At 35.0% G+C, this 27,969-nt stretch overlaps 1 protein-coding gene across 1 annotated transcript in view; it reads right to left on the bottom strand.

The window, feature by feature from the left end:
• Positions 1-2,349: 2,349 nt before the first annotated feature.
• ETNK1 (ethanolamine kinase 1) overlaps positions 2,350-27,969 on the bottom strand; it is a 58,707-nt gene continuing 33,087 nt past the window's right edge. The window contains exons 4-8 of the mRNA XM_016185930.2: positions 24,192-24,334; positions 14,102-14,185; positions 11,337-11,500; positions 8,447-8,520; positions 2,350-8,147 (exon numbers count right to left, since the gene is read on the bottom strand). Of these exons, the coding sequence (XP_016041416.1) occupies positions 8,075-8,147; positions 8,447-8,520; positions 11,337-11,500; positions 14,102-14,185; positions 24,192-24,334 (538 nt within the window). The 3' untranslated portion in view covers positions 2,350-8,074. The remainder of the gene's footprint in view (positions 8,148-8,446; positions 8,521-11,336; positions 11,501-14,101; positions 14,186-24,191; positions 24,335-27,969) is intronic.

Below are 27,969 nucleotides of genomic sequence, written 5' to 3'. Positions count from 1 at the left end.
GTCTCTGTTCACTGTCTGCACTTAACTAGGTGTGCCACCACCCAGCCCTACAACATCTTAAATATGTATGTTTCTTGTTTGGTGACCTGAAAGGATCTAGAGTATCCTACATCTCAGATCCAAGTTTTTAAACATCATTCCCCCTATAGGGAATCAGAGCTCATAAAGAAATGTCTTAATTCCAGGGCTCTGTAAAGGGAAATACCAAATTAATTTGGAATGTGTTATTTGACTAGAAAGGAAGTAAATGTTGGGGGGGGGCAGGCATATCAAATGAAACAGAGTTGAGGGAGGTCTCCTGAGACAGATCTCAATTTTTAAGTGTTGTAAGTACAGTAGCAGAATTAAAAATCCAGCAAATAACACAAATCTCTGCACATACTTAAGATACAAGGATGGTAGCCAGTACACACAGAGGATGATTCCCTAAGTCATCCAGCAGCATCACCTAAAGAACTGATAGAAGGGCTTGCAAGGGGACTCACTTGATGAGGCTGCTTTGTTCACCACACAGGTTTAAGCCCAGCCCCCGACTCCACTGGAGGGCGTTTCAGTGTTGTTAGGGTCCTTTCCTCCTCTTCATTCTCTATCTGAAAGAGGCAGCCTGGAGCAGTAATGACGAGGGGGGGGGGGAGTGCTAAGGCTCCGCACTTGCAGGATTCAATCATGCTCAATGCCCAAATGAACTTTTTATTAAATAGAGGGTGAGAGACATAAGCAATGCACTGCACTCACTGTTCAACTTCTCTTGAAGCTTTCCCCTTGCATGGCACTTTCACATGGTAGCCAGTGGCTCAAACCAAAGGGTAGATCCTTGCACATGGTAGTGTCTGCTCTACCATGTCAGCCGTCTCCCAGCCCCCAGGTGGGTTTTTTTTTAAGTTTTTAAATATTTCCTTTTTGTTGCCTTTGTTTTTATTGTTGTTGTAGTTATTACTGTTGTAATTGATGTTGTCATTGTTGGATAGGACAGAGAAATGGAGGAGGGTAAGAGGGGGAGAGAAAGACAGACACCTGCAGACTTGCTTCACCACCTGTGAAGCGACTTCCCTGTAGGTGGGGAGCCGGGGGCTTGAACCAGGATCCTCACACTGTTCCTTGCACTTTGAGCCATGTGCGCTTAACATGCTGTGCTACTGCCAGACTCCCCCCAGGTGATTATTTTTAACAAAAACATCAGTTAAATATAAATTGGGGAAACATGTAAAACACACACACAGGTAAACTTTTTGTTATGGAGCACTAATCTTCATGATAAACATAATCTGAAAGGATGGACCATCATCTCCACCGCCATCTCTCACAGGAGCTGAGAGAAAGAGCTAAACAAAGGCCAGCTGAAAGGGTTCTTCCTGCTAAGGTGCTAAATTGAGACTGTGATTTGTTTCCGGTCTCAAGGACAATGAAATATACAGGAGGAAGAAATTTTAAAGGAGGCAAATAGCATCTGTTCATACTTTAGTAGTATTGCAGTCTTGTGTAAGCTTGATAGAGCTTAGGGAAAACTCCCCCCATCCTTGGATGGAGATCTGGAAAGACACCCCCTTGTTAGCCTCTCTCACAGAGATGAGCAAAGGGGAAAAATGTCTCTCAGACTCAGTTTCCCCTTATCAGACTATCAAGCCCACACAGATCTCAGTTTCTCCCTAACTGCAGGACACATGGCTGCCTGCTTTAAGGTTCACTCAAAGTTCACAGTCACCCAGAGTTAACACAACCACCTCACTTTTGATCACTAAAGAGAAAATACTCCATCAAACACCTCCCTGACATCAGTCAGTGAAGCCCCAAGAACACTATTTCCTTATAGCCTTTGATATGATGATTTACATCATGCATTGTTTATCTTCTACCTCACCCTGCTGGTTTAACCCCTATGCTTCTCTCAAATGCCTTTAGATAATTAACCTGTTTGCATCATGGAGAATAATTGTCTTGACCTTTATGTATCGCATCAATTCTTGCCATACCAGCCCCCTACCATAGGGGCAAGCTGACCTTTCAAGCTGACGTATTTGAAAAATGTTGTCTGCATCCCTATTTAAACCCAAGCCCACCTTCCAATAAAAGAAGTGTTCCAATTCTCCCCAGTGTCTCTTGCCTATATCGCTGAGTCCTTGAGCTAGCGAGGGAGAACCTGTAGCTTACCTTCATGGCTGAGAGTCACCCCGAGTGAGCCCCAGCACAGTCTCTCCACAGTTCTTTGAAAGGAAACTTTTTAAACAATCTATAACTCTCTTAAGAATTAGAATTATAAATGTTAGATATACACCAACTTAAAAGTGCTGTATTTCTACAAAGGGGTGGGGCGGAGTCACTATGTTGAAGTAACAAGATACCCAGCTACCCTGCAGTTAGAGCTCAGCTTTATTGTTACAACCAATCTTTATTTACAGAATATAAATCTCTGCAAAAAGATACATTCCTTCATTTAATCAATGGTAAATGGCCTTACTAAACAGAAATAAAGCCCAAATGTCATTTACTTCAACAGAAAGGGTTTCTTCAAAGTTCATGAACATAGAGCAAAACTGTATTTTGACTTAATCTGTTACATGAATGAGGCTTTTTAATTTTCTTCACTCTCAACCCCATCTTATCCACAAAACAAATTTTACTTAACAGTAGAAAAAATGTAAAAATTTAAACATGAAAATATGCAACAGAAAACAGGAAGTATCTTCATTACCAAACAGATTAACAGGTTCTCAGACACTCAGATACTTTCTGAGGCGTATCAAAACACCTACATGAAAAGTTGCATTCATCTGAGAGGTATCAATACATTGTTCAGTGCTGAGACTATTTGGAGCACTTACAGTATTTACAAAGCAGCATTAAACTACAATGTTTCACATTTGATAAACACAAATTTAAACTTTATGCCACAGTTTCCCAATTCAACATACAGCTAACACACTGACAAGTTTATTTGTTTGGTTTTATTCCTCTGAAACTGAATGATATTATCATTATTTAAGTGCACGGAATAATTCCATGTCTTAGTCTTTGAAATAGGCTACCTTAAAATGCAAATACTTCATATATCATGGAACTTTGCCCAGTTGTACAAGACTCCTAAATACAGTACATTTGAAGCTTCCTCTCTGCAGATTTCACCCATTTACCATTACTTCAGCACATGTAACAGGAATTTTGAATTTCATTTCAGTATCTTACTATATACATTTGAGTAGCAGAACACCACATTGATGGCAAGTGAATACTCTCATTTCCTCCACTACTTTGAGGGGGAAGGGGGGCATCTTTCCTGGGTCAGAGGAGCTATTCATAGTTTACACGGACTAGAAGCTTTCTCTGCAAGTTCTTCTTATGGCAATAGTCTTGAAATTTAACTAGTAGAGCCATTCAATTCAGCCAGTTTTTTCTTATCCTTTACTAACTAGTCCCAATGTGATGGATAATGTTTTCAATATTTATAAGCATCTTTTAAGTGCTCTTATTTTAGATAATGATATTTATGCTATTAATGGATATGATGTAAACAAAAATATGCCTGTGCTAAGGAATTGTGAATATTTTACATAACCATTTTTTCATACCTAGATATGCTACAGGATTCATAATGCATACAGAGATTATCCTAGCCTGCTATTTGATAACATCAGTAGCATAATAAGTGTATTTGGTATAGAAATTGAAGAGAAAGCAGATTTCAGGATAGAACCCTACTTTTAAAACTTGAGTGAAGGATTCCTCAAATATAAAGAGTATTTTCTACATAAGCACTATCAATTTTTTTCCATTCAAGTAGTTAAGATCTTCTATCCACTTCAACTATGCACCAGAAATGAAACTTTTAGATAAAAATTCATTTAAAAATGTCTAATTCATTGTTTAATTTCAGTTCTCAAGTATCCAAGTAAAGCAAATCCAAGCATTTTTTAATACACATTTACAAAATAAGCTTCAAAAATGGGGAAATTTTGTTTTAAATAATTGCTACTTTCCTGTCCATAATACTGTAATCACACAATAAAAAGTATATACACATATGGTTCAGTGGTCCGGGAGGTGGTGCAGTGATAAGGCTTTGGACTCTCAGGCATGGGGTCCTGAGTTCCATCCCCGGCAGCACATGTGCCAGAGTGATGTCTGGTTCTTTCTCTCTCCTCCTTTCTCATCAATAAATAAATAAAATCTTAAAGAAAAAAAAAAAAAGATGGTTCCATGTAGTTACTGTCTTCCTTTAAAAACAAAGCCGATTTCTGTAACATGTAACTGAAGCTCCAGTCAAAGGACATCCTAAAACTTAATGAGCAAAAGAAGAAAAAACAGAGCAGATCAATTTTGGTATCAAGATAAAGTTGCTTTACCACAACTTAAAATTTATTTTCCTCTGTGCATAATAATGACTACCATTTGCCTTTTGTGTAAAGCAGTGCAAGTTGATGTCAATAACAAAAATTCCCTAGCATAAAAGCACTGTTAACTTTTGTCTATCAACTTAATGACTAATTAATATTAAAAGCTTAAGTTTATATCACTTTGGAATGCAGCAAAAAGGACTTAGGAACAATTTGAAGCAGAAAGTCAAACCGATAATATTCTAATTTATAGTATGAAAGGAATTAAAATGTTACAGAAAGCTTTGTGTAAAAATATAAAATATATCTAAATAATTGTAAAAGTGGAGGTTCTGAACTTTTGAGTGAAGGAACTTTTTTTCTTTAAATCTGGAAGCTTTAATAACACATTTATGAAGTAAAATTAAGTATTTTTAGCTAACAAAAAATGGAAATAGCAGTGACTAAAAGATCACTTAACGCTTTTTCTCCTTTTACAGTCCTACAGCAAATAACTTTATATTTAGAGAGACCAACTGAGATGTGCTAAGCTCAACTAAGAAATGATATTATTTATCTTTTGTATAACATGGAATTTGGATTCACAGCGAAATCTAGAAAACATCCAGGGAATGAATGTATGTGTCTGTGTGTGTACTTGTTAACTGCCTTAATAACAAGAAAGACTAATACTTCATTTTGTAATCATGAAATCGTATTTTTAGTTCAGAGAACTAGCAATGCATTAATTTACTGCTTGTAAGAGTCTAACCCCACAAAAACTAACAGCCAATTAAGAGAATGAAGAAAAGTCATATTAGGCACTGAGAGGTTAAATAAATAAGTAGTGACATTAACAAAATCTGATAAACCCTATTTCCAGTTCTTCTTATTATTCTACTGTGCAGCCAAGAACTGTTTAGACTACTCCAGTCTAAAACCAAAGAACTGTGTCATTTCCTTACAGAAAAAGCTCTACAAAAGGGATGAGAATGCAGAACAATACACAATCTCATATGCAAGGTGTAATTCACACTAATTTACAATTTTTTTATTTACAGTTTTATATACATTCCAGGCAGACCTAGTTGATGGGTTTTGTGCTCCTGTTGATCCCAGATGATCATGAGAACAATATAGATCACTACCACGTCTCTTGATTTCCAGACAATGGTGATAGTGGGGGGTGAGAGGGGGATTAGGAGGGAGAAGGTGGGAGATCAAATATAATTGGTCAGGTAAGGGCATATAAGTATGTAAGGAACAAGAGGGAAACGTGGAATTCTGCTCGTTAAAGCATCCAGGCCACTATGGTCTATTGGCTAACAGTGTAACAATGCGTATATATGAATGCCACTCCTCTGACAACTCTTTTCGTATTTACACAATGAGCTTACTACTAGTTGAGTTACTAGGTAAGGCATTCAAGTTCCTTAGCTTAACATAAAAAGGCAACAGACATTACAGCAAGCCAGAGGATACATTTTTAGAGATGTTTTTCCTTTAGGATCCCTTAAATGGTTTATTAAAAACAAACAAAAACAAAAAAACACTTAAACCCAATTATTAGCCTGCAGCAAGACCCCCAAACCTATACAAGAAGTTCAGTAACACAACACCCCAAACTAGCCAAAGAATAGGGGGGATACTTTCACTGTCCTCCTTTGTTTCCAAGAATCAATATGTACTCCTAGGGCTCAAGTAAAAGAAAGTCTTCCTTCCCCTTTACATTCATTTCCACAAGGCTCTCTGAAATGCTTACAATAGTGTCAGCTAGCAACTATGCACAGTCAACCAGCAATGAATGGCTCAGTGAATTGCTATTCAAAATAGTTTAAAGAATAGGGAGCAAGGTAGAAAAATTATCTATCCTCTGACAGCCCTCCAAGATACATACTGTTGCACTTAAAGGAAGTAGTAAAGCAAAATAAAACAAAAATCAAGAGTGTATATTTCTTCATCTGTTTTGAGAAAATGTTCAAAACAAAAAATGAAAGTTCTACCAAAACATTCTCTCTAGCATTATGTAAAAAGCTAGTTATTGTTTGCTTCCATTCATTTAGTCAATAATGTCAAATTCTATTGGTACACAGTACTATGGTTTATAGAAATAGAAGTGAACATTTCTAACACTGGGGAGGTAGAAAACATATCTTGATCTAACACTGTTACAGAGACAAAAAGACTTGAAGATCCTGTTCAGGTAACTTGGGTTTACCATTTAAAAATGGTCTTTTACTGTTTCCACTCTATTAGCCTTAAACATCTTGAGATAATCCAAGTATTTTAAAGCGCTTATCTATGAATATAAGTCATTTGGAATTACATCTGACTCTCCAGAAAACTCCAGAGGGTAAGTTTATGATTGCATATTCTGGATATGCAGATTCATGAAGCCAACTTTGTACATGGGCACTTATGTGGCCAAAGTGCAAAGCTTGTCAGACTAAATTTCTAAGTTAACCATGACTGTTCAATTCCATACCAGTCTCCAAAATGTGAAGCCTACATATCTACCTCAAAGGTCTAAACTTCCTTCCATATAACTGTCACCTTTTCATATCCAAGCAAAATTAAAATACATGCAAGCAAAATCAAGACAAATCAAAACAGAGGTCCTCCTACCATAAGTGTCTCTACTTAATTCACATTTTGCTCTATCAGCTTTTAAGTGTACAAGACTAATGTCCTACGTTTTCTTTGTGTAATTTTTTAACACTTTCAACATATTTCTCTGAACCTACACATATCAACTAATCATATGATATTCTGAAGACACTGAAAGTAAAACATGAAATCAAATGTAAGGAATGACTCAAGATTTAAAATAATAAAACTGTGATATTTTCTTGTTCCCAAGTATAATATCTTATTTTTCCAACAAGTATTAGTAATTTCTCTACTAGCTGCTATTTAGTAACAAAACAGGAGATCTCAGTAATTTAAACAAAACTTTTGGTTAGGAACAATTTGCTATAGTAAAAGTTTAGATATAAGCTGGTAGCTTAAATGACTGTATTTAGTAAAACTATTAATATTATCTAATGCAGGTTTTTGGTAACATGAAATCATTTCCATCCCAGGTTTGGGTAGTAAATATTAATATTCATACTGCCAGACTATAAAAGGGAAATTTAAATCTAAGATATAGTCCCTACAAAATAAAAAACACTTTCCAATATTCAATTCATAAAGGTACCACTAGCATAAATGGTGAACGTACTACATCTTCCTAAGCAGCTATTTTTCTATGAACATCCTAAGTTATCTATACCAGTGCCTGGCATTTCAAGAGTAAATGATTCAGTTTACTTGCAGTATGTTAAGAGGTACACTACATACCTATAACCTTTTACTGAAATTAATCTTATTAAGGTGAAACTTAAAAAAAGAAAAAAACATTTTTTTCTGGAACCTTCTCATTATTTATACTCTACAAACAGATGAAAACAGTCACAGAATCTTGTTGTTTATAATAAATTATTCACATAACATAGATTAAATTATCAACAAAAGGATTAAACTGACATCTTTATACCTTCTGCAGATTTAACAAATTTCTTGTACATCATATATTGATAGCAATAGGTATATTTCTTGACATCATTCAGTCTATGTAGAAAACAAATTGGTTGTTTAGAAGCATAATTCATAAAGCAAGATAACCAAATTAAGTAACAGAATTTTAACAAATATTGGCTTTTGGATTTCTTAAGAAGAGATTCACAAGCGTTGTTCACAGATTGGAGAATAATGAAATCTCTTCTCTACTGGGACACTTTTAATGCAGTAACTTCAGGCTTCATTTTAAAGTACTGGTTGAAACGAACAATTGCATACCTATTGAGAAAAGACAGTAATAACAGAATTAGTTAAGCTTAAAATCTTAAAAGCTTTCCTTTATTTCCATCCACCCCTCTAAGCTGATTTTTCATTGTAAGATTTTTGAAGGACATATTTTTGTTTATTGCACCACCTGCTGGACATTTTTCTAATTTGAGCATTTAACAAATCACCTCACTGAATAACTATCATGTATGCAGCCTCATACCTGACTGAATATAGCAGCTGTAAATCCTCTATCGATCCTAAAAGCTAATCCCACTGCAAAATAATTCATACAGTAAGATTAAACTTACCCAAGAAAATCAAACTCAATAGTAGAGTATTTGGCTTGAATTAAAGCCCATAGTCCCCAAAAGAAATGAGAAGCCTAAAAAGGGTAGAAAAATAAAAAATTATGATACAGTATTTGTGTAAAATATATTTACACACATTAAAACAAGAAAAAGAAATACATACAGACAGATAATTGTGTTTTTTTTCATCAACTTAATGTGGAGCAAATGTACTGTTGAAATTTTACTTGAAGTTTTTAGACTTGGATATTTGGCAAGCAATTCTCAATTATAAAAAAAGAGCACTGTCCGCTTCCCCAGAGACCCACCCTAATAGGGAAAGAGAGAGGCAGACTAAGAGTATGGACCAACCAGTCAACGCCCATGTTCAGCGGGGAAGCAATTACAGAAGCCAGACCTTCCACCTTCTACAACCCACAATGACCCTGGGTCCATGCTCCCAGAGGGATAGAGAGTGGGAAAGCTATCAGGGGAGGGGGTGGGATATGGAGATTGGGTGGTGGGAATTGTGTGGAGTTGTACCCCTCCTACCCTATGGTTTTGTTAATTTATCCTTTCTTAAATTAAAAAAAAAGAAAAAAGAGCACTGACTTGTCCTTTCAATGAAAATAACTGACTATAAATAAACTCCTTTTAAAAAAAAAGCACAAGAGAAAGAATTTGTAGGAAAGAATCTCAAGTTGAGATCATTAACAGAAAAGTCATTAAAAGATAATGGGCTCAGGTTACCCAATAAAAGTACATAAAGTGAGAGAAGGAAGAGACCAAAGTTACACCACGAAACACACAATGTATGAAGGTTGGAGTTGAGGTGGAGTAAAAGGAACCAAGAAGGACATTGAACAAGAAAACGTATGAGAGAGAACCAGGTGTGAAAAGGATAAAGAAAGAAAAGAGAGAAAAGTCTGAGCATCAGTGGTAAACACTGTCAGATATTATGCACAAATCAAGAAAGTATACATTGAACTTAACAATTACATCATTAACTAAGGCCTGATTTTCCCCCCATTGTGAGGAAACAACAATTTGCATTGGTTTGAAAGTATGAACAGCAGTAAGAGAAAGACAGTTTGTTTTCATTGTAGTCAGCCTTCCCAATTATTTATCCATGGAAACCCTTGAGATCGTGGTACAAATGTAATGTTCTGTGGAATGAAATTAAGAGCTCCTAAGAGAGTGTGTATATATATATATATATATATATATATATATATATATATATGACCACAGTACCCAAATTAAAAGCATTAAACTTAACTAAATTTTACAAGGAAATCCAAATTAGTTCTCTAGATAGTAACCAATGGGTGATATGCTTAGTGAAGTAAGTAAGTGATGGACAACTATGGGATGATTTCACTCATATGTGGGATATAATTAAACACATGAAAGGAAAAAAACACCTTGTAAATCACTAATAAAAATCTGACTAAACGACTAAACAAACAGTATATCCCATAGGACTACTGACTAATTAGGCATCTATAAGGTATGTCACATTAATATGAAACTAAATAAATTCAATGTCATAAGCAAGCTTTAATTTACCTAAATGGGACAAGCATTTACTGTTGGAATAACAACACCCATGCTAATATAAAAGTTGGCTAAGTAGAAATGTTAGGTTGCTTTTGAAGTTTATTAATGACTTTGTTAGAAAGAAAGCCATCCTTTCTCTAAAGAGCATGCTAAGATAGAATATACAGAAACAGCTCCCAGGCAGTAACCCAGGCGGTAGCGCAGCGGGTTAAGTGCACATGATGCAAAGCACAAGGACCAGCCTAAGAATATATAGAAATAACTTGCTGGATAACATGTCATTAACATAGCCAACAGTTCTTCTAAATATAGACATCAGAGCAGCAGGTAAAGTCACATTTCTTTTTACTTGAGATGCACTCTGAATGGCTCTAGGGAAATGCTATTCTTACGACTATGGAAACCACACATCTGCAAAGATGACAGAATTTAATACAATCTACAGAACTTAACTTACAAATTAAAACACAGTTAACTATAAAAACTTTGACCTAGTAGTCAATTAAATCATCTAGCACCTTAGTTGAGTTCATCCTAATATATCACTCTCAAAAGATAATTTAAATGAACTGATTTAAAATAATAATAATCTAGAGTAAAGAGAAGTGGATCTTTAACACTAACAAAATACTGAGATATGAAAAGAAGAAGAAATAAATTTATCAAAAGATTAAAAAGACAAACAATTTATCGGGCTATAAAAAACTAAGTGTATTTGTTCATCCAATCTGCTTTTAGCAGATAACATTTGCAATGTGGCAATTAAACATACTATGGAAAGCAGTGTATCCCATAAACCTCTTCATATGTTGCTCATAGTAGAGGGGGGGGGGGGAAACAACCCACAGAATCCTAGCTTCTTTTTTTTTTTTTTTTTTTTGTCTACAGGGTTATCACTAGAGCTCAGTGCCTGCACTACTGCTCCTGGAGGCCAATTTTTACCATTTTGTTGCCCTTGTTGTTGCCATTATTGTTACTGTTGCCATTGATGTTGTTATTGGATAGGACAGAGAGAAATCGAGAGAGGAGGTGAGTTTGAGGGGGAGAGAAAGATAGACACCTGCAACAATCCTAGCTTTAACTGGAATTCACTAAGTCCAGTAAGCAGATAATCACTAAGTAGCCACGATGTGGCTATTACTGTTGTTCTAGGAATTGGGAAGATAGCAGTGAATGGAAGAAACACTTTTTCCTCAGAAACATTACAGTGGGAGAATGGTAGACAATTTTCCCCCTCCTTTTTTTTTAACATAAATTCACAAAACTCAAAACAGAACATGGTTTTATGATGAAAATATAGGAGTTTTAAAAACTATATTGAAGCTATCATTAATTGTGCACTGTAACTTACCAATGCAAACTGATTGACTTGCATGAAGAGTACTTCCACCTCTGTGTCAGTAACTTCTAAGTTGGCAAAGCCCTTATATTCTTTGTAAGCTTCAAGATAAGAACGAAGCCATTGACTCTGCAGTTCTCTATCTGGATAGAGACTATAGTCTACATCACTGACACCTAAAATGGGGGGATGCAGTGAAGATTTGAAAATCTTATTTTCTTCTGCATACTTTAAGAATTCTTATTCTTGAAACTAAGGTGCATAAGTATAGTTCTCATTTGACCTGCAATAGGAGATGCTAGATAAACAGCATTTACATCATATGCAACATACATTTCATAAGAAAAAAAAAAACATTCATATTGAAATTTTATGTGTACACAGGATATTAAGTTCCACAAAATGATAGTAATCAAGTCATACATTTCAGTTCATTATTTTCTTCTTTGTCATTTGTTGTATTTAAAGTAATCCACCCAACATATCTGATGTCCTAATCTGCAATCTGAAAATATTAACCTAGAAGATAATGTTCACACTCTTTTGCCTGGCAGTCAAGGTTCTTTGTGTGTTAGTCCAAGCCCACTGTTTCTGATATTATAGCCCTCTGTTCTTTTTTTCTATTTTATTTGATGGGATAGAGAAATTGTGAAAGGAGGTAGAGACAGAGAGGGAGGAAATAGAGACACCTGCAGACATGCTTCACTATTCATGAAGTTTCCCCCCTGCAGGTTGGAAGCGGGGGCTGAAATCCAGGTCCTTTCACATGTGCACTTAACCGGGTGTGCCACTGTCAAGCCTCCAAGCCCTCTGTATCTCATAAGGGTTACATCCCCAAAACAGGAATATTTACTGAAGTTTCCCTTTTTTAATTATATATTACTGGATATAGACAGAGAAAATGGAGGGGAGGGAGAGGGAGAGAGAGAGAGAGACAGAGAGGCACCTCACCACTGCGGCACCACTCATCAAGCTTACATACACACAACCATAGGTGGGGATAAGAGGCTCGAACCCAGGTCCTTGTGCACTATAATGTGTGCACTTAACCATGTGTGCCACCACTTGGCCCCCTTGAAGCCTTCTTTCTCTTCTCTCTGCACATCTAAACTCTACCTAGTTTTCAGGTTTTAGTTCAATTTTCCCCATACAACCAGAATAATACTAAAGCTGCCTGTTTCAGATCCACAGCAGTGACTATCATTATTTCCCAGTGACATCTCATATGGACAGTTGCTTTTCCTTCTCCTAATAGGTGTAAGCTATCCAGAGAACTTCCTAACCTTTCATCTGAGACTATTTCAGGTTTCTGAATACAGTTTAGATTCACTGGGCTTACCTTAAAAAAATAAGTTTTTAATATTAAAGAAATGGCTCAACAAGTAGAGCATTGGGCTTGTTTGCCTGAGGTTCCTGGTTCCCCAGCACATGTCCCAGAATGTGCTGTGGATTCTTATTCTTCTCTCTGATTCATGTGACACTCTCTCTCATGTGTAATCAATAAAATACATTTAAAGTGCTTTTATTCTTTTAAAAATGCTTTTATACTTGACAGCAACCATAGATTCACTTCTAGGCATATAAATGACTAGATTTTCAAGTATCCATAGCAGAAGTAAAAATATTTATTGAGTTGTGTAGACAGCATTCTAATATTTAAGTGTAACATGGAAACAACATATATATAATTTATTTTACTTTAACAAGAGAGAGATACAAAAGACCAGAGCACTCTTAGCTCTGGTTTATGGTTATAGTAGGGATTGAACCTGAAGCAAATCCTTTTTTTTTTTTTTTTGCCTCCATGGTTATTGCTGGGGCTTGGTGCCTGCACTATGAATCCACTGCTCCTGAAGGCTTTTTTTTTTTCTTTTTGTTGCCCTTGTTGTTTACGGTTGTTGTTGCTGTTATTATTGTTGTTATTGCTGTCACTGTTTTTGGATAGGACAGACAGAAAATGAGAGAGGAGGGAAAGACAGAGAGGGGAGAGAAAGATGGACACCTGCAAATCTGCTTCACTGCTTGTGAAGCGACTCCCCTGCAGGTGGGGGCCAGGGTTGAACCAAGATTCTTACACTGGTCCTTGCGCTCTGTGCCATGTATGCTTAACTTGCTGCGCTACCACCTGGCCCCCAACAAATACTTTTTAGTAACAGCAAACTGATTTCAAATCTTATTCACTTGCACTGTGACCATAATGAGTCAATTTTCTCATCTACTGAAATAAACTGAGGCTGACTGGGGGGGTGGGGGGGAAGATGAGGTAAGAAGACACTTTATAAAGCAATCTGCACTGTGTCGGGTCTTAACAGAAGACAAAACCATTTTATTTTCTTAAAGAAATTGAAACAGAGATCATGTCCTTTATGTTCAGAAAAAACAGAAGGGCGCAGACAATGGTGTACACAGTAGAGTGCACATAATACCAAACCTCAGAACCCAGGTTCAAGTCCTTCACCTTCCACTTGAAAGGAAGGAAACTTCAAAAGTAATGTAGCAGCGCTACAAGGGTCTCTCTTTATCTCCCCCACCTCCCATTCCTCTGTCTCTATCAAATAAAAGACAAAAGGAGGGTGGCTCGAGGGAGGGTAAATGACTATAAGGAGTGAGGGTTTGTTGTGCAGGCACTAAGCCCCAGCATTAAGCCTCATGGTAAAAGAAAAGAAAAAAGATCAAAAGTTGAAAAATAATCCTCTTGCTTTCCACTGACAAAGGAAAAAAACAATTCGGAAAGCTTGATTTTAATTCACATTACTCCATTAAACCATGGGCTTTACCTGCAAATTCATTGAAATGATTTCCAATATCATATGCCACATAGTTGTATCCAGAATATTCATAATCTATGAACTGTACATCACCTGTGTGAGACACAAAAACAAAGACATAAGAAATCATAAGCAAGATCAGAAAATCCCTATGTTACATGTAATTAAATAGCTTCCAATATTTGGTCTCATTGTACGTGCTTGGTTACATGCACTTCTGAGACAATACAGGGTAAGGCTGTGAATTTTATGGCAATGAGCTTTACAAAGTCCAAATTAAGTATCTTAATCAACAGCTTTTTTTTTTTTTTTGCAGACACTAGTGTCCACAATACTAAATAAGAACCAAAATATAGCTACTTTCTAAATTCAAACAAAAGCAAAATATATTTTCACCACAGGGGGGCATCAGTTACTTAAAAATTCAAGTTTATTAGCATCGGAAAACTACCTCTGAATTTTTGTCAACATAAAAATTCTAACAAAAAAAATAATCTATGAAAGTTAACAGTTAACTGGTGAAGTGATGGAAATCAAACATCAACTTTTAAAGACCTAACTTCTGTGAACCCTGAAGTTATGCTGTAACACTAACTGAACTTAACAGTATCCTTAATTTAAAGTATTATTTGCTATCAAACTCTTAATATTTTCTAAGAAAATCATAACTAAAATTTTCCAGTAGCATACCTGAGCAACATTAAGTTTAACTGGTTTCTCTTTTCAAAAAGAGCAGAGACATGATGGCCTTTAAAGCATTTTTCATTGGATACATTTTTACCTAAACACGTTCTTAAATATCATACATATGCACAATTCATTACAATGTGCATATATATGTATATATACATATGATGTAAATATAGATATGCATTTATTTATAACTTTCCAAAGACACGCCTATTCTTTCTGGCTGAAGGGGTCATATACCTGCTTAGAAACTTCATTTTCAAGTACTAAGTATTAAAGGGTTGGCCCTAACAAGGATTAAAGTCCTATGTTTTAAGAGAGGAGAAAAAGCTTATGGATAATAATAGAATTTTTTTTTTAAAAAAAAAAAAAAGGAAAACAGTGACTGTCTAATTTTCTACATCAGAAATCAAAAACTTAAAGGCCTTCAGGGCCAAGAAATTAAATTCTGAACAGAAATGACTTGAAAGAATGCCTTTTAAGCTACTTATATGGAGAACATACCTATCTTTTTCCTAATTACACTGTTAAACTAAAGTAACAAAAGAAGCTACCAGCCTAAACTCACTAGCAATTCCCAGATCAAAGAACTTGTGAACTGTAATATCTTGATAGAGTTCCATGTTCAATTTGGTGAGACATATATTGACCATACTCAAACTCAGAAAAAGAGAATTATATGACAAAAAAGGGCAAATGAAATGTTTTGCATAAAAGAAAAAAATGCAATTACACTCAATATATAATTTTAAACTTGAGTAAGTCAAGTCTAGAAAAATTGAAATGTGGGAGTCGGGCTGTAGCGCAGCGGGTTAAGCGCAGGTGGCGCAAAGCACAAGGACCGGCATAAGGATCCCGGTTCCCCACCTGCAGGGGAGTCGCTTCACAGGTGGTGAAGCAGGTCTGCAGGTGTCTATCTTTCTCTCCCCCTCTGTCTTCCCCTCCTCTCTCCATTTTTCTCTGTCCTATCCAACAACGACGACAACAACAATAATAACTACAACAATAAAACAACAAGGGCAACAAAAGGGAATAAATAAATAAAATATTTAAAAAAAGAAAAATTGAAATGTATCAAAGTATCAAAACCCAGTTATCAAAATCTATCTGCATATTGACAAAACATAAGGCTTTACAATGTTGGTTGACAACAATAAATCACTGCATCAACCAGCACAAGAATAATATTCTTCCCCACTTACAGGGGGAAACCTTCACGAGTGGTAAAACAGGGCTACAAGTGTCTCTGTCTTGCTCCCTTTCTATCTCCCCCTCCCTTTTCAACTTCTATGTGTATTCAGTAATAAATGAACAAATAGAATAATATTCTTGAATTCACATATACAAACGAAAAAAAACTATTTTTCAGAAAGTCTAAAGTTAACAAAATCTCTTTACAAAACTGCCAAATAGAAAAATGAAAACATGCTTTAACCAAATCACTGTACTAAATTGCAGAATGGATAGTAGTATATGTTTTATTTCTTTCCTAGGTGCCACTGAAAATAAGAGGGTAAAGACTATAATTATGATAAAATATTTTGCAGTCACTGAAAAAAATCATTTTCAAAAAGCATTTAACGACCAAAAGAATGACAAACATTATATGGGGAAAAAAAGATACAAGTACAGTGATTAGAATTATCAAAGTATTATGGCCTGAGGGACAATCTAAGATAAAACTACAAATGGAAATAAAACAAAATATTTCAACTGGCTTCACTGTTGGCTGATAGACAAGTGACCTCTTGCTCTTTTTGGTCTGCCATCTTTAAAATTATTCACAGTAAATACTATTTCTAGTGAAAGAGAAAATGATAGTCTGAAAAGAGAAAGATGAATTTTCTAAATATGGCTACACACAATGGCTTGGGAGATACCACTCAACCCAACCTTCTAGAATCAATATTTAAGATTTACCAAGTAGCACAACAGAACCAACCACAGGGTTTTACTATGTATTATTTTCAAATTGCAGCTGTTGATTGCTATAGGTCTTTAGACACAAATTCTTGTAGAGCTCATTATAAACTGTTACTATGCCAATAAAAATACACAGCCCAGTCCTGAAGCTTACTTTTGCCACATAAACAAAAGCTTCCATTTTCAAATTATATTTAGAATTTGGCAAATATAGTTTAAAATGGCAGGTAATAGATGCCTGCTTGTACAGTCAAATACAATTTAAATAAAGCATAGATCATTTTAACAAGTTAAAATCTGTTTCAGTATGAAAAATTTAGCAATGACTTTTTGTAGTAGCATTAATTCATTAAAAACTAGCCTTTATTTTTAAACGCTATGTTGAGTTTACAGATAATGAAAATTTTTTTTAAATAAGAAAATGAAGCTAACAAGATACAGATGAGGCTGTTACCAGGCTCCGTGCATGTGAACAAGTGATGCGATAAACCTCCAGTCAGTGCGTTTAAGAAGCACGGGGTGCGCCGCCACATGGCAGCAACAATGGCATACCTAATCTGTAGCAGATGAAGAAAATTTGGCAAACTCACATTTTACAAGACACAAAGCTTAAAAGGAAAAAAAATGTTTTAAAAATCTGCATTATCTATTCTTTTTCAAAACTATTGCAAACAAAGTGGAACTCAACCTTAAATTTAATCTTCTGCAACAAAAGTAACATCAAAGAGGCCTACTTCTTATTTCAGGTGCCAGAAAAATCAAATTACTGAGAATGTCATCCGAACAGGAAGTATACTGACTTCTTTTCTCCTTCTACAAATTCAGCTTCTGATTTCTAAAATTTCTAACTACCAGGAGGATTATTCATATCACTATTAGTAATTAAAGCTCCTATGGCATTACTACCTTGTTAGTTTTAAGACATGAGTATTTAACTGGGTGTCCAGGGTGTGGCAAAAATGAAATACTCCCTAAAATTGCATACAAAATTTTATGTGTGTACTTTTTCCAAGAAGGGGCCTCTCAATTTCCAGATTCTCAAGGGACTGAGAACCATGGGCTAAGCCTACATGTTATTTATCTTTATGCAATTAGCTGACTGGCACACAATGGATAAAGCAATGATTTAAAAAACTCTAACCTGTATATTAAAAATGTTGCATTTCTCTTCTAGCATACTTCTTCCACATCTTCACAGTAATAAAATGCACACAGTACTGATTTAAAATGTTCAAAATGTTGGCATAGCTGAAAAGTCTACCAAGTTTTAAAGTACTTTAAAGCCAAAAAGTACAGGTAACTATGTAATCCACATAATATTTTTTTATTGGACTCCTTTATTGTTGTTAAGGCAAAAGGAATAAAAATTAAAAGGAAAACAGCCAGTCTAAGAATCTGGAAATCTTTTCATCTCACTCTACTTACTCTGTAGCATTAGGACAAAAAGTAAACACACAGAGAAGTAGCCATGATTACAACAGTGTTACCAAAATGCTTTCTCTCTTAAATCAAAAAGAAAAAAAAAAAAAAAGGCAAGGTGGGAGCATGCTGCTCTGGGAAACTTTCCCTTTCCCTTTACCAGGTATGTACACCTTCACCTGGCACTGGTGACTGACTAGTGTGACTCCTGCACTAGATGGCAGGTGGTTTCCTGGAAAGGCAGTAAGGTCTTTTCATCATGCAATCCACAGAGTAATCCTTACTACACAGAAAGTATTCAGATACTACTAGGAAAAATAGAGGTTCTGCAGAGAATGGTGAGATACAATGAAAATACACATGTAAATGAAGGAGAGGAGGAGAATGCTAGTAACCAATTTGTGATATTTACGATATTTTTATTCAAGTTTATATGAGTATACAATATGAATGAATGTACAAGTAAAGAAAAAAACACTAAACTACTATTTTAAGTAGTTTATCCCTAATCAGTTGTACACACATTCAAGTTTTTAGTGCCCGATTTAGTAATTTTTATGCTAAATAGTGATTCACAATTCAAGTTAAAACAAAGTTAAGATTATTCATTATTCTAAAAAACTCCACTCTGGAAAATATATTGCCAAATACAAAAACAAACCTACATTGTTTTAAGAAACAAACAAAAAAACCCTGTCCTAAGTCATTAAATCAATAAAACAAAAATCAAACATTACAACCACAACAGCACCTTTGCGTGAATAATAATAAAGTGCATAAGTTTTAAAGTCCATCAAGTGACTAAAAAAAGTGACTGGTCCCTTTTCAATTTATGTTGTGTATAGCCCTAACCATGGATGTTGCTCAGTGGTAAGATATGTTTGAGGCCCTGCGTTCAAGCCCTGGCACTACCCAAAAGAAGGTATGTGTGGGGCCAGACAGTAGCACACTGGTTTAAGTGCATATGGCACCAAGCGCAAGGACCTGTGTAAGGATCCCAATCTGAGCCCCTGGCTCACAACCTGTGGGGGGGGGGGGGGTCACTTAACAAGTGGTGAAGCAAGTCAGCAGATGTCTTTCTCTCCCCTTCTTTCTCCCCATCTCTCTCAATTTCTCTCTGTCCTATCCAACAACATCATCAATAATAATAATGACCACAGCAACAATAAAAAAGGGGGGGGCAACAAAAGGGAAAAAAATAGCCTCCAGGAGCAGTGGATTCATGGTGCATGTACTGAGCCTCAGCAATAACCCTGGAGACAAAAAAAAAAAAAGATATTATGCATAACTCTGAAGGAAAACTTGGTTTTCTCTAGAATTTCCAGGGAAAGGTGTTCCCCTCAACCCACCCCCAAAAAACTTCATTTGTGTTTCCTTAAGAACTAGTTATAGATCCCATAGATCTACTTCTTATAGTTTTCTGATAAAAAAAAACATAATGAATGATGGCCAGCTTGAAATCTGAAATGTCCTAGACCTTTATATGTAATTCTGAAGAAATGGGGGACAGAAAGAAAAATGAGACAGCCACTAATAAACATAAACAGAGTATCAAGACATGAGACAACACTCAAAAGTTTTAGCATTACTTCTAACCTGTCAGCAAGTTTAAAGGTCAAGTGAAATTTAACTATCAGATTCCAGTAGACAATATTATAATTTAATCTACCTAGAATATTCCTTTTTAAATTCAATAAAACTTAAAAGATGACTTAAGTTTTACAGTACTCAAGCAAAAAAATTAAAATAAATAAAAACCACTGCTTTGTTTTTATTATGTAACAATTCTATCATACCATTAAGTATTCTTACCTTATTAAGATGTCAATTCACTGAAGGCAAGGGTTGGGCAGCTGTTTACCAATCACCTAATTCCTGGCACTGACTAACTTTTCAAAAATCTTGACAGCTACCATCAACTTCAGAAAGGAAGCTCACTCTTCTCCCAAATTCCTGAGTTCTGTCAACTGACATGGCGAGAACAGGTAGAGGTAGTATTTCTTCCTGTGATGCCTACCAGTTCCTGTAACATTCGCAGGTGAAAACACCTATAAACTGCAGAGTGCTCATGGTCTTTGTGTGTGTATATGTATGACTATGTCTGAATACATACACACACAAAGATATATACATTTTTAAACTTTAAATTAACCACTCAAGTTACAGTTAAGACACAGCCTGCACCCAAAGACAAGCTAAACTGTCATCTCATACCTATGAGCTATAATTCCCCTAGTTATGACAGTTAATCATCTGTCATACAGCAACCATTTTCCATTTTTTCAAAATCAGATACATTTTGTAAAGTGCAAAGTATAAACATAGTACAGCGGTAGGCAAATTATGGGGACTCAGGTCAAATCCAGCTGTCTATTTTTGTTAAGTAAAGCTTTATTAAGACACAGTCAGATGTGTATCTATGGCATGCTAAAACACAGAGTTGAACAGCTAAAATTGAATTAATAGATTTATCAGCAGAGACTATAGTAAGGTATACACAAGGAATAAATTTTACTCTCCTTACAGAAAAAGTTTGCCACCGGCCTATATCCTGGTCTCAGAGGTATGCTGTTAAGTTCCTAGAATATCTAGTTCAGTATACTTTATATGCAACATCTAGTTCTTATAAAGAGCCATCTGCAGTAGATGTTGCCTCTAGGTCACACATAAAGTTCCAGACTACCTGTAGAATAGTAATGCCTGGAGACCTGCTAGACATGTCCATCTATTCTAAGCCCATCTACAACAAGTCTGGTTATGGGTGAATCTCAGAAACTTGTATTTTGTTTTTCTAAGTGCTTTAGGTGATTCAGCTGTATGAATAGTTCTTATAAAGAGCAAAAATGAGCTGTCTGATTTCACTAATACCTGTATGTGATTAAGCAGGGACTTGAACTCTTTGTGATTACTTTTGGTTGTAAATAAACTTTAATTTAAAATATTTTTATTTATTATTGTATAAAGACAGAAACATATTGAGAGGGAAAAGTGGAGGTAGAGAGGAAGAGAGGGAAAGAGACAGAGAGACACCTGCAGCCCTACTTCACCATTCATGAGGCTTTCCTCCTGCAGGTGGGGAGCAGAGGCTTGAACTTGGGTCCTTGTGCACCGTAATGTAATGTGTGCTTAGCCAGGTGTGCCACTACCTGGCTCCCGTAAATAAACTTTAAAACATATATTTGGAAGAGATGTGTAGAGAATTGTAATCTAGTGACAATATACAAGATCTTTGGTATTGTCATATTTACTATAGTTGAAAATTACATTCAGAGATTTCAAGGAGATCCACTATAAATTCATAAAATGTTACTAAGATGTGCACTTCTGGGAAATAAATGGTCTGAATCATACTACAGAGATACTGAGTTTGAGATGACAAGGCTGCTGCCTTGGCCTTTATCTATTTTTGTATGTTTATATCTCAGAGATGGGTTAAAAAGATGAAAGCAAGAGATTAAAATATATAATTGACTTTAAAAGTAATTAACAATTCAAATAGGCTTCTGAATATAAAATGTAACTTAGTAATTTATGTAAGTTTTTGTTTATTTTTAACTAAAGCACTGCTAAACTCTGGTTTCTGCTGTTACTGGGAGTTTGAATATGGAATTTTTGGTACCTCAGACATAAAGGTCTTTCTGCATAACCACTATGCTATGCTATCTCCAGTATGTAGAATTATTTTCCTTTCTAAAGACTTAATTTTTAGATGCTAAATCAAGTTAATTAGTTAAAAAGATAAAGAATTTTTTAGTTCACATTTCTACTAAACTTTCCTAGACTGTTGTCCTAAGTGAAAATACTAATGCTGTATTAGTCTAAAATACATTACTTTTTTGCTTATTAAATTTATGTAGTCATTATTTTTTGTAGAATAATAATTTTTAAGTAGGAAGCATGGTATCTTATCCTTTTAACTAAAGACAAACATTACCTTACAATTATATTACTTCAAAACCACTAGCTGTTAATTCACAGCAGAATAATGAAGAGTAGTCTTGCCACTTTTCATGAGTTTTAGATTTTACCTGAACAGCATTCCAACCACTTTCTTACTAATGCTTCTGTATCAACTAATCACATCAGAATTCCTCTAATGTATGCTATGGGATCCAAAGTAGCCTCCCTAACAGACACTATAAAACCACTGCTATAGAGAAAAGAACATCTTTACCTAACACACAGACATAACCACAAAGACAAGGAAAAAAAATAAAATAAATTCATAGTAGACTTCTGTGAAAAATAGCAAACTAAAAAAAAATATATGTGTATATATATATATATATATATATATCCATCAAATTGAACTGTGAAAATTATTTTTATGTAGGAAAAAATTAGATATAAAAGTAAGAATTAAGTAACCTGTAAAATACACATATGACCACCTTTAACTGTCAAAGCCAAACTGAAACAAAGATTTTATCTGAGAAACAAAGATTTTATCTGAGAAAAATCTGAGCTGTGAGAACTATCTAGGTAGGCAACTGATGAAATAAAAATAAATAAAAAGTATCTTTAATAACTAAGACAAAGTAATCTGATTTTTTTGGTCCCTTATATTTTAGTTTTATAAATGTTTGTTCTGTGAAATGAATATGCAAAAAGAAACTTATGAAATAAAATGAAAAGTTAAAATTAAATTTGAAAAGAAATAACAGATTCTCTTTGATTAGCTTGCAGTTAAAAATAAAGCTGAGTGTCCACTTCAAACATAAGATGAAGTCCCTCACTTAAAATTCCATTATTTAAATAATGTGGTATAGGCCTTGCACTGAACTTAAAAGCTAATGCATTGCTTTACTGAAAAACCAATACTCTCTCACAAATGGAATTGAGATTTGGTTACTAGGTATATAACAAAATGCATAGATAGAATGTGACAAGTATTTATGATAAATAGGCAATAACAAATTAAAGGACACTGTCAAGTACACATTTTAGTGTACCTTGAAGTTAAAAAGACAAATACCCAGGACACTGAAAATAAAGATACTACCTCAACATCTTCTCTAGAAGAGACTTAAAAAGACATTAGAGTACTGACAGTGTTCTTTGCTTTCTTCAAATTAAAGTCAATTACAAAGTCTAGCAACCTTTGGACCAGGATAGTCTCAACTTACCATCTAAGAGGGGTCATAAATAGTTTAATGCAATTATAACCAATCAGTCAGAATTCTTTGGCTTTAGTACCTGCACAACAGCACACCTTTGATTCAAATTAATCTTCCAACAATGACTCTCTTCAAAACTGGCTTCCTATAAAATGCAATAGCTTCATCGTTTCAAGCACTTTTTGAATTAATACTAATCCTTCAACAAAAATTAATTTTTGAATTCTAATTTAGTGTTGAAGGGCATCTATAATTTAGCAACCAAACCTCAAACCACTTTATCCAACAATGCAACCAAGTCTTTCTTAAATATGAAAACACAGAATTTGAATGCAGCAAGATATAAACAATCACACACAAAAAAAAAATTATGAAAATGTATCACTGTCTACCTCAAAAACTATTAAATTATCAGAAAGTCTTCAATATGACTTTAGCAAGTATATATTTCATCAACTAATATAAAATTTCCTCCAGCTGTAGCTCTCTCCTTTATCTTAAAATGTCTAACAAATAAACAGGTAATAGAAGACCTGAAGACACATTTGCTTCTAATACTGTTGTCCTTCCCACTACTGAGAAATTTTCTGTAAAAAGCAATGCACTGTCCACTGGGTTCTTGAATAACCCCCATTACAAGCAGGTACATTATCAAAGCATGAATTGCTAAATAGTTTTTAGTTAAGTTTACAGTCACTGTATCATTTAAAAATCTAACAGAAACCACAACTGTTCTAACAAGTCAATTCTAAAAAATGTATTTTATACAAAGAGTTTATATTCCTAATTTCGTAGTTACCAAGACTTTACAACCTAAAAAAAAAAATCTTTAGAGATTTCATGCATGATTTTAATCCCTGCATTTAATTAATTTTATTTAATGGCATGAAGATCAAAGGACAATTATAAACATAAATCAATTTTACTTACTGGTAAGGTCAAACTCCTACCTTGTTTCTCATTGTAGATTATGTTCTTACACAATAGATCATTATGACAAAGTACAACAGGTGAGCCCAGGTTGGACAGTTTGTCTTTCATCCAAGTCATCTCTTCCTGAAGAATCTGAGAGCTTGGAATATCACTTAGGAACCTTTCAGTTTCAAGAAAAAAGTTATATCTTGTTTACATTAATGGCATTTTATCAAGTTCAAGGATTAAAATCTTTTCTTAATACACTCTTTTTCATTAGAATTAGAATAAGCCAATTATTGCAAACACTGTAACAAATTCCTCTATAATAAGTGTAAACATTGAGGGAGGGAGAACTTGGGCAGCAGTTCACATGTGAGGCAAGTAAATCTATAACTACAAAATCAAAGCAGAGTGTTATACATATATATGTATGTATACTGATAACAGTAAAAATTTCCATCTTATAAATGTGAAACCAAGATACATTGAGTCTGACCACAGAAAAAAATAAAAAATTTAGTAGCAGCACAGGAGGTAGCACAGTGAGTAAAGAACCAGATTCACATGTAAGAGGTCTTGAGTTCAAGCCCCAGCATCAAATATGCCAGAGTGATAGTCTGGTTCTCTTTCACTCACACATATTAATAAAAAAGAGAGAAATGGTCAGGATGAAGAGATACTGGGGTCCTATTGTGTCTCCTAGTCATTAGTCAAGGGGAAGATGAGAGGTTGTGTCTACTTATGTGTTCAAGACTACACTGTAGACCATTAACCCTCCAATAAAATAAAATAAATACATTCTTAAAGAGAGGGAGGGCTCAGGCTCCCATAGAGAAGAAAAAAAAAAAAGAGGCTTAAGTCAGAGCCCCAACTATTGAAACAACTGTTACCTTCCACCACTGTGAACCCTTTAATCACCTTACTTGGACACAAGTCAATCCAGGAAATAGTAATCAGTAATTGGAAAAGTACTAAGAGAGGGAACTCATAACATAATATATAAAAAGGGTAAACCAATAAGAAGAAATATTGGAGAAATGAACCAGGACAACAGTACAGCTAAAAGCCCCCCAAAGGGTGAAGCACAAAATAATGAGTTCAACATCCAAACATAAGCTAAGGAAATAATCACAGGAGTAAGTAAAGAGTTTGAAAGAATTGTAATCAGAAATACAGGAACAACAAATGAGACTCTGGAAGAAAACACTAACTATCCCAAGGTTATTAGAGAGCTGAAAGCTGAAATAGCTGAGCTAAGAACACAACTAGATGAACAAGATAAAACAGTATCAGGACAGAGAAACAAAATAGATGAACTCCAGAAAACAGAAGAGGGTAGAGAAAGTAGAATCAATGAGGCTGAAAACAGAATTAGCAAGATCGAGGACGAATTAGAGACAACTAAAAAAGAAGTAAGAGATCTCAAAAAGAGATTAAGAGATGCTGAAAACAACAACAGAGACCTATGGGATGACTTCAAAAGAAACAATATACGCATTATTGGCTTATCAGAGGAAGAAAGAGAAGGAGAGAAAGAAAGCATTTTTCAGGCCATAATAGCTGAAAACTTCTCTACTCTAGAAAACATCAAAGACATAAAGATTCAAGAAGCCCAGAGGGTCCCAAACAGAATTAACCCAGACTTAAAGACACCAAGACACATCATATTTAGAATGGAAAGGAATAAGGATAAAGAAAGGATCCTGAAGGCGGCAAGAGAAAAACAAAGAGTCACCTACAGAGAAAAAGTGTAAGATTCACAGCAGACTTCTCCACACAAACACTACAGGTCAGAGGCGATGACAAGATATCTATCGAGTGCTCAATGAGAAAGGCTTTCAACCAAGAATACTATATCCTGCTAGACTGTCATTCAGACTAGATGGAGGCATCAAAACTTTCTCAGACAAGCAACAGTTGAAGGAATAACTATCACCGAGCCTGCCCTGAAAGAAGTTCTGAAAGTTCTTCTATAAACAGTCAGACAATCATAAATAGGACATATATCAGAATACTCTAAAACTCTACAATGGCATTAAAATATCTTCAATCTTTGATATCAATAAATGTCAATGGCATGAATTCACCTATTAAAAGACAGAGCAGAAAGATGGATCAGAAAATACAAGACAACAATATGCTGTCTACAGGAAACCCACCTAACTCAACAAGACAAACACAGACTTAAAGTGAAAGGATGGAAAACTATCATACAAGCCAATGGCCCACAAAAAAGGGCAGGAACAGCTATTCTCATATCTGACACAACAGACTTTAAAATAGATAAGATTAAAAAAGATAGGAATGGATACTACTTAATGCTCAGCGGATCAGTCAATCAAGAGGACTTCAATTATTAACACCTATGCACCGAATAGAAGCCATCTAAATACATCAAACGTCTACTGAAAGAGCTACAGCAATATATTAACAGAAACACAGTCATAGTAGGGGACTTCAACACCACACTCTCTCAACTTGACAGATCATCCAGGCAGAAAATCAATAAAGACATAAGGGAGCTAAATGAAGAGATAGATAAACTATAACTACTGGACATTTTCAGAGTAATTCATCCCAAGAAACTGGAATACACATTTTACTCAAATCCACATGGGTCATTCTCAAGGATAGATCATATGTTAGGCCACAAAGACAACATCAGCCAATTCAAGAGCATTGAAATCATCCCAAGCATCTTCTCAGACCACAGTGGAATTAAACTAACACTTAACAATCAACAAAAGATTAGTAATAGTCCCAAAATGTGGAAGCCCATCCATCAGAACACTTCTTAATAACCTCTGGGTCAAAGAGGAAATTAAGGAAGAAATCAAAATGTTTCGAGACTTCAATGAAAATGAAGACACAAGCTATCAAAATATTTGGGACACAGCTAAGGCAGTACTGAGAGGGAAGTTCATAGCTATACAAGCACACATTAGGAAACAAGAAAAAGCACAAACAGCCTGATTGCACATCTAGAGATCTAGAAGAAGAAGAACAAAGGAACCCTAAAGCAACCAGAAGGCCAGAAAGCACTAAAGTTAGGGCAGAAATCAATAACATTGAAAATAAGAAAACCATACAAAAGATAATGAAAGTAAATGTTGGTTCTTCAAAAGAGTGAACAAAATTGACAAACCTTTACCAGACTCACTAAACAAAAAAGGGAGAAGACCCAAATAAATCGTATACTAAATGAAAGAGGAGATATCACAACAGACACCACAGAAATTCAACATATCATGCGAGGCTTCTATGAACAACTATATGCAACCAAGCTAGAGAACCTGGAAGAAATGGATGATTTCCTAGATACCTACCAACTTTCAAAACTAAGTTTGAGTAAAGAGAAAGTAAAGTAAAGAGAAAGTAGATAACATGAACAGTAAAAAGAAACTAAGTAAAGAGAAAGTAGATAACATGAACAGGCTCTCACAGCTAATGAAATTGAAACGGTTATCAAAAATCTCCCCAAAAATAAAAGTCCTGGAACAGATGGTTTTACAAATGAATTCTACAAAACCTTCAAAGAAGAACTAATACCTCTACTTTTAAAAGTCTTCCAGAAGATTGAAGACTCTGGAATACTCCCTGCCAGCTTCTATGAAGCCAACATCACTCTGATACCAAAAGCAGAAAGGGACACAACCAAAAAAGAAAACTACAGACCAATATCTCTGATGAACATAGATGCAAAAATATTGAACAAAATTCTAGCCAACCGGATACAGCAGTATATCAAAAAGATTGTTCATCATGACCAAATGGGGTTTATCCCAGGCATGCAAGGTTGGTTTAATATACATA

The sequence above is a fragment of the Erinaceus europaeus genome, chromosome 7, assembly GCF_950295315.1.
Source record: "Erinaceus europaeus chromosome 7, mEriEur2.1, whole genome shotgun sequence".
In the NCBI taxonomy this organism is placed as follows: domain Eukaryota; kingdom Metazoa; phylum Chordata; class Mammalia; order Eulipotyphla; family Erinaceidae; genus Erinaceus; species Erinaceus europaeus.
Note: the sequence above shows the minus strand (reverse complement) of the source record. Positions and strands in the feature narration are given on the sequence as shown.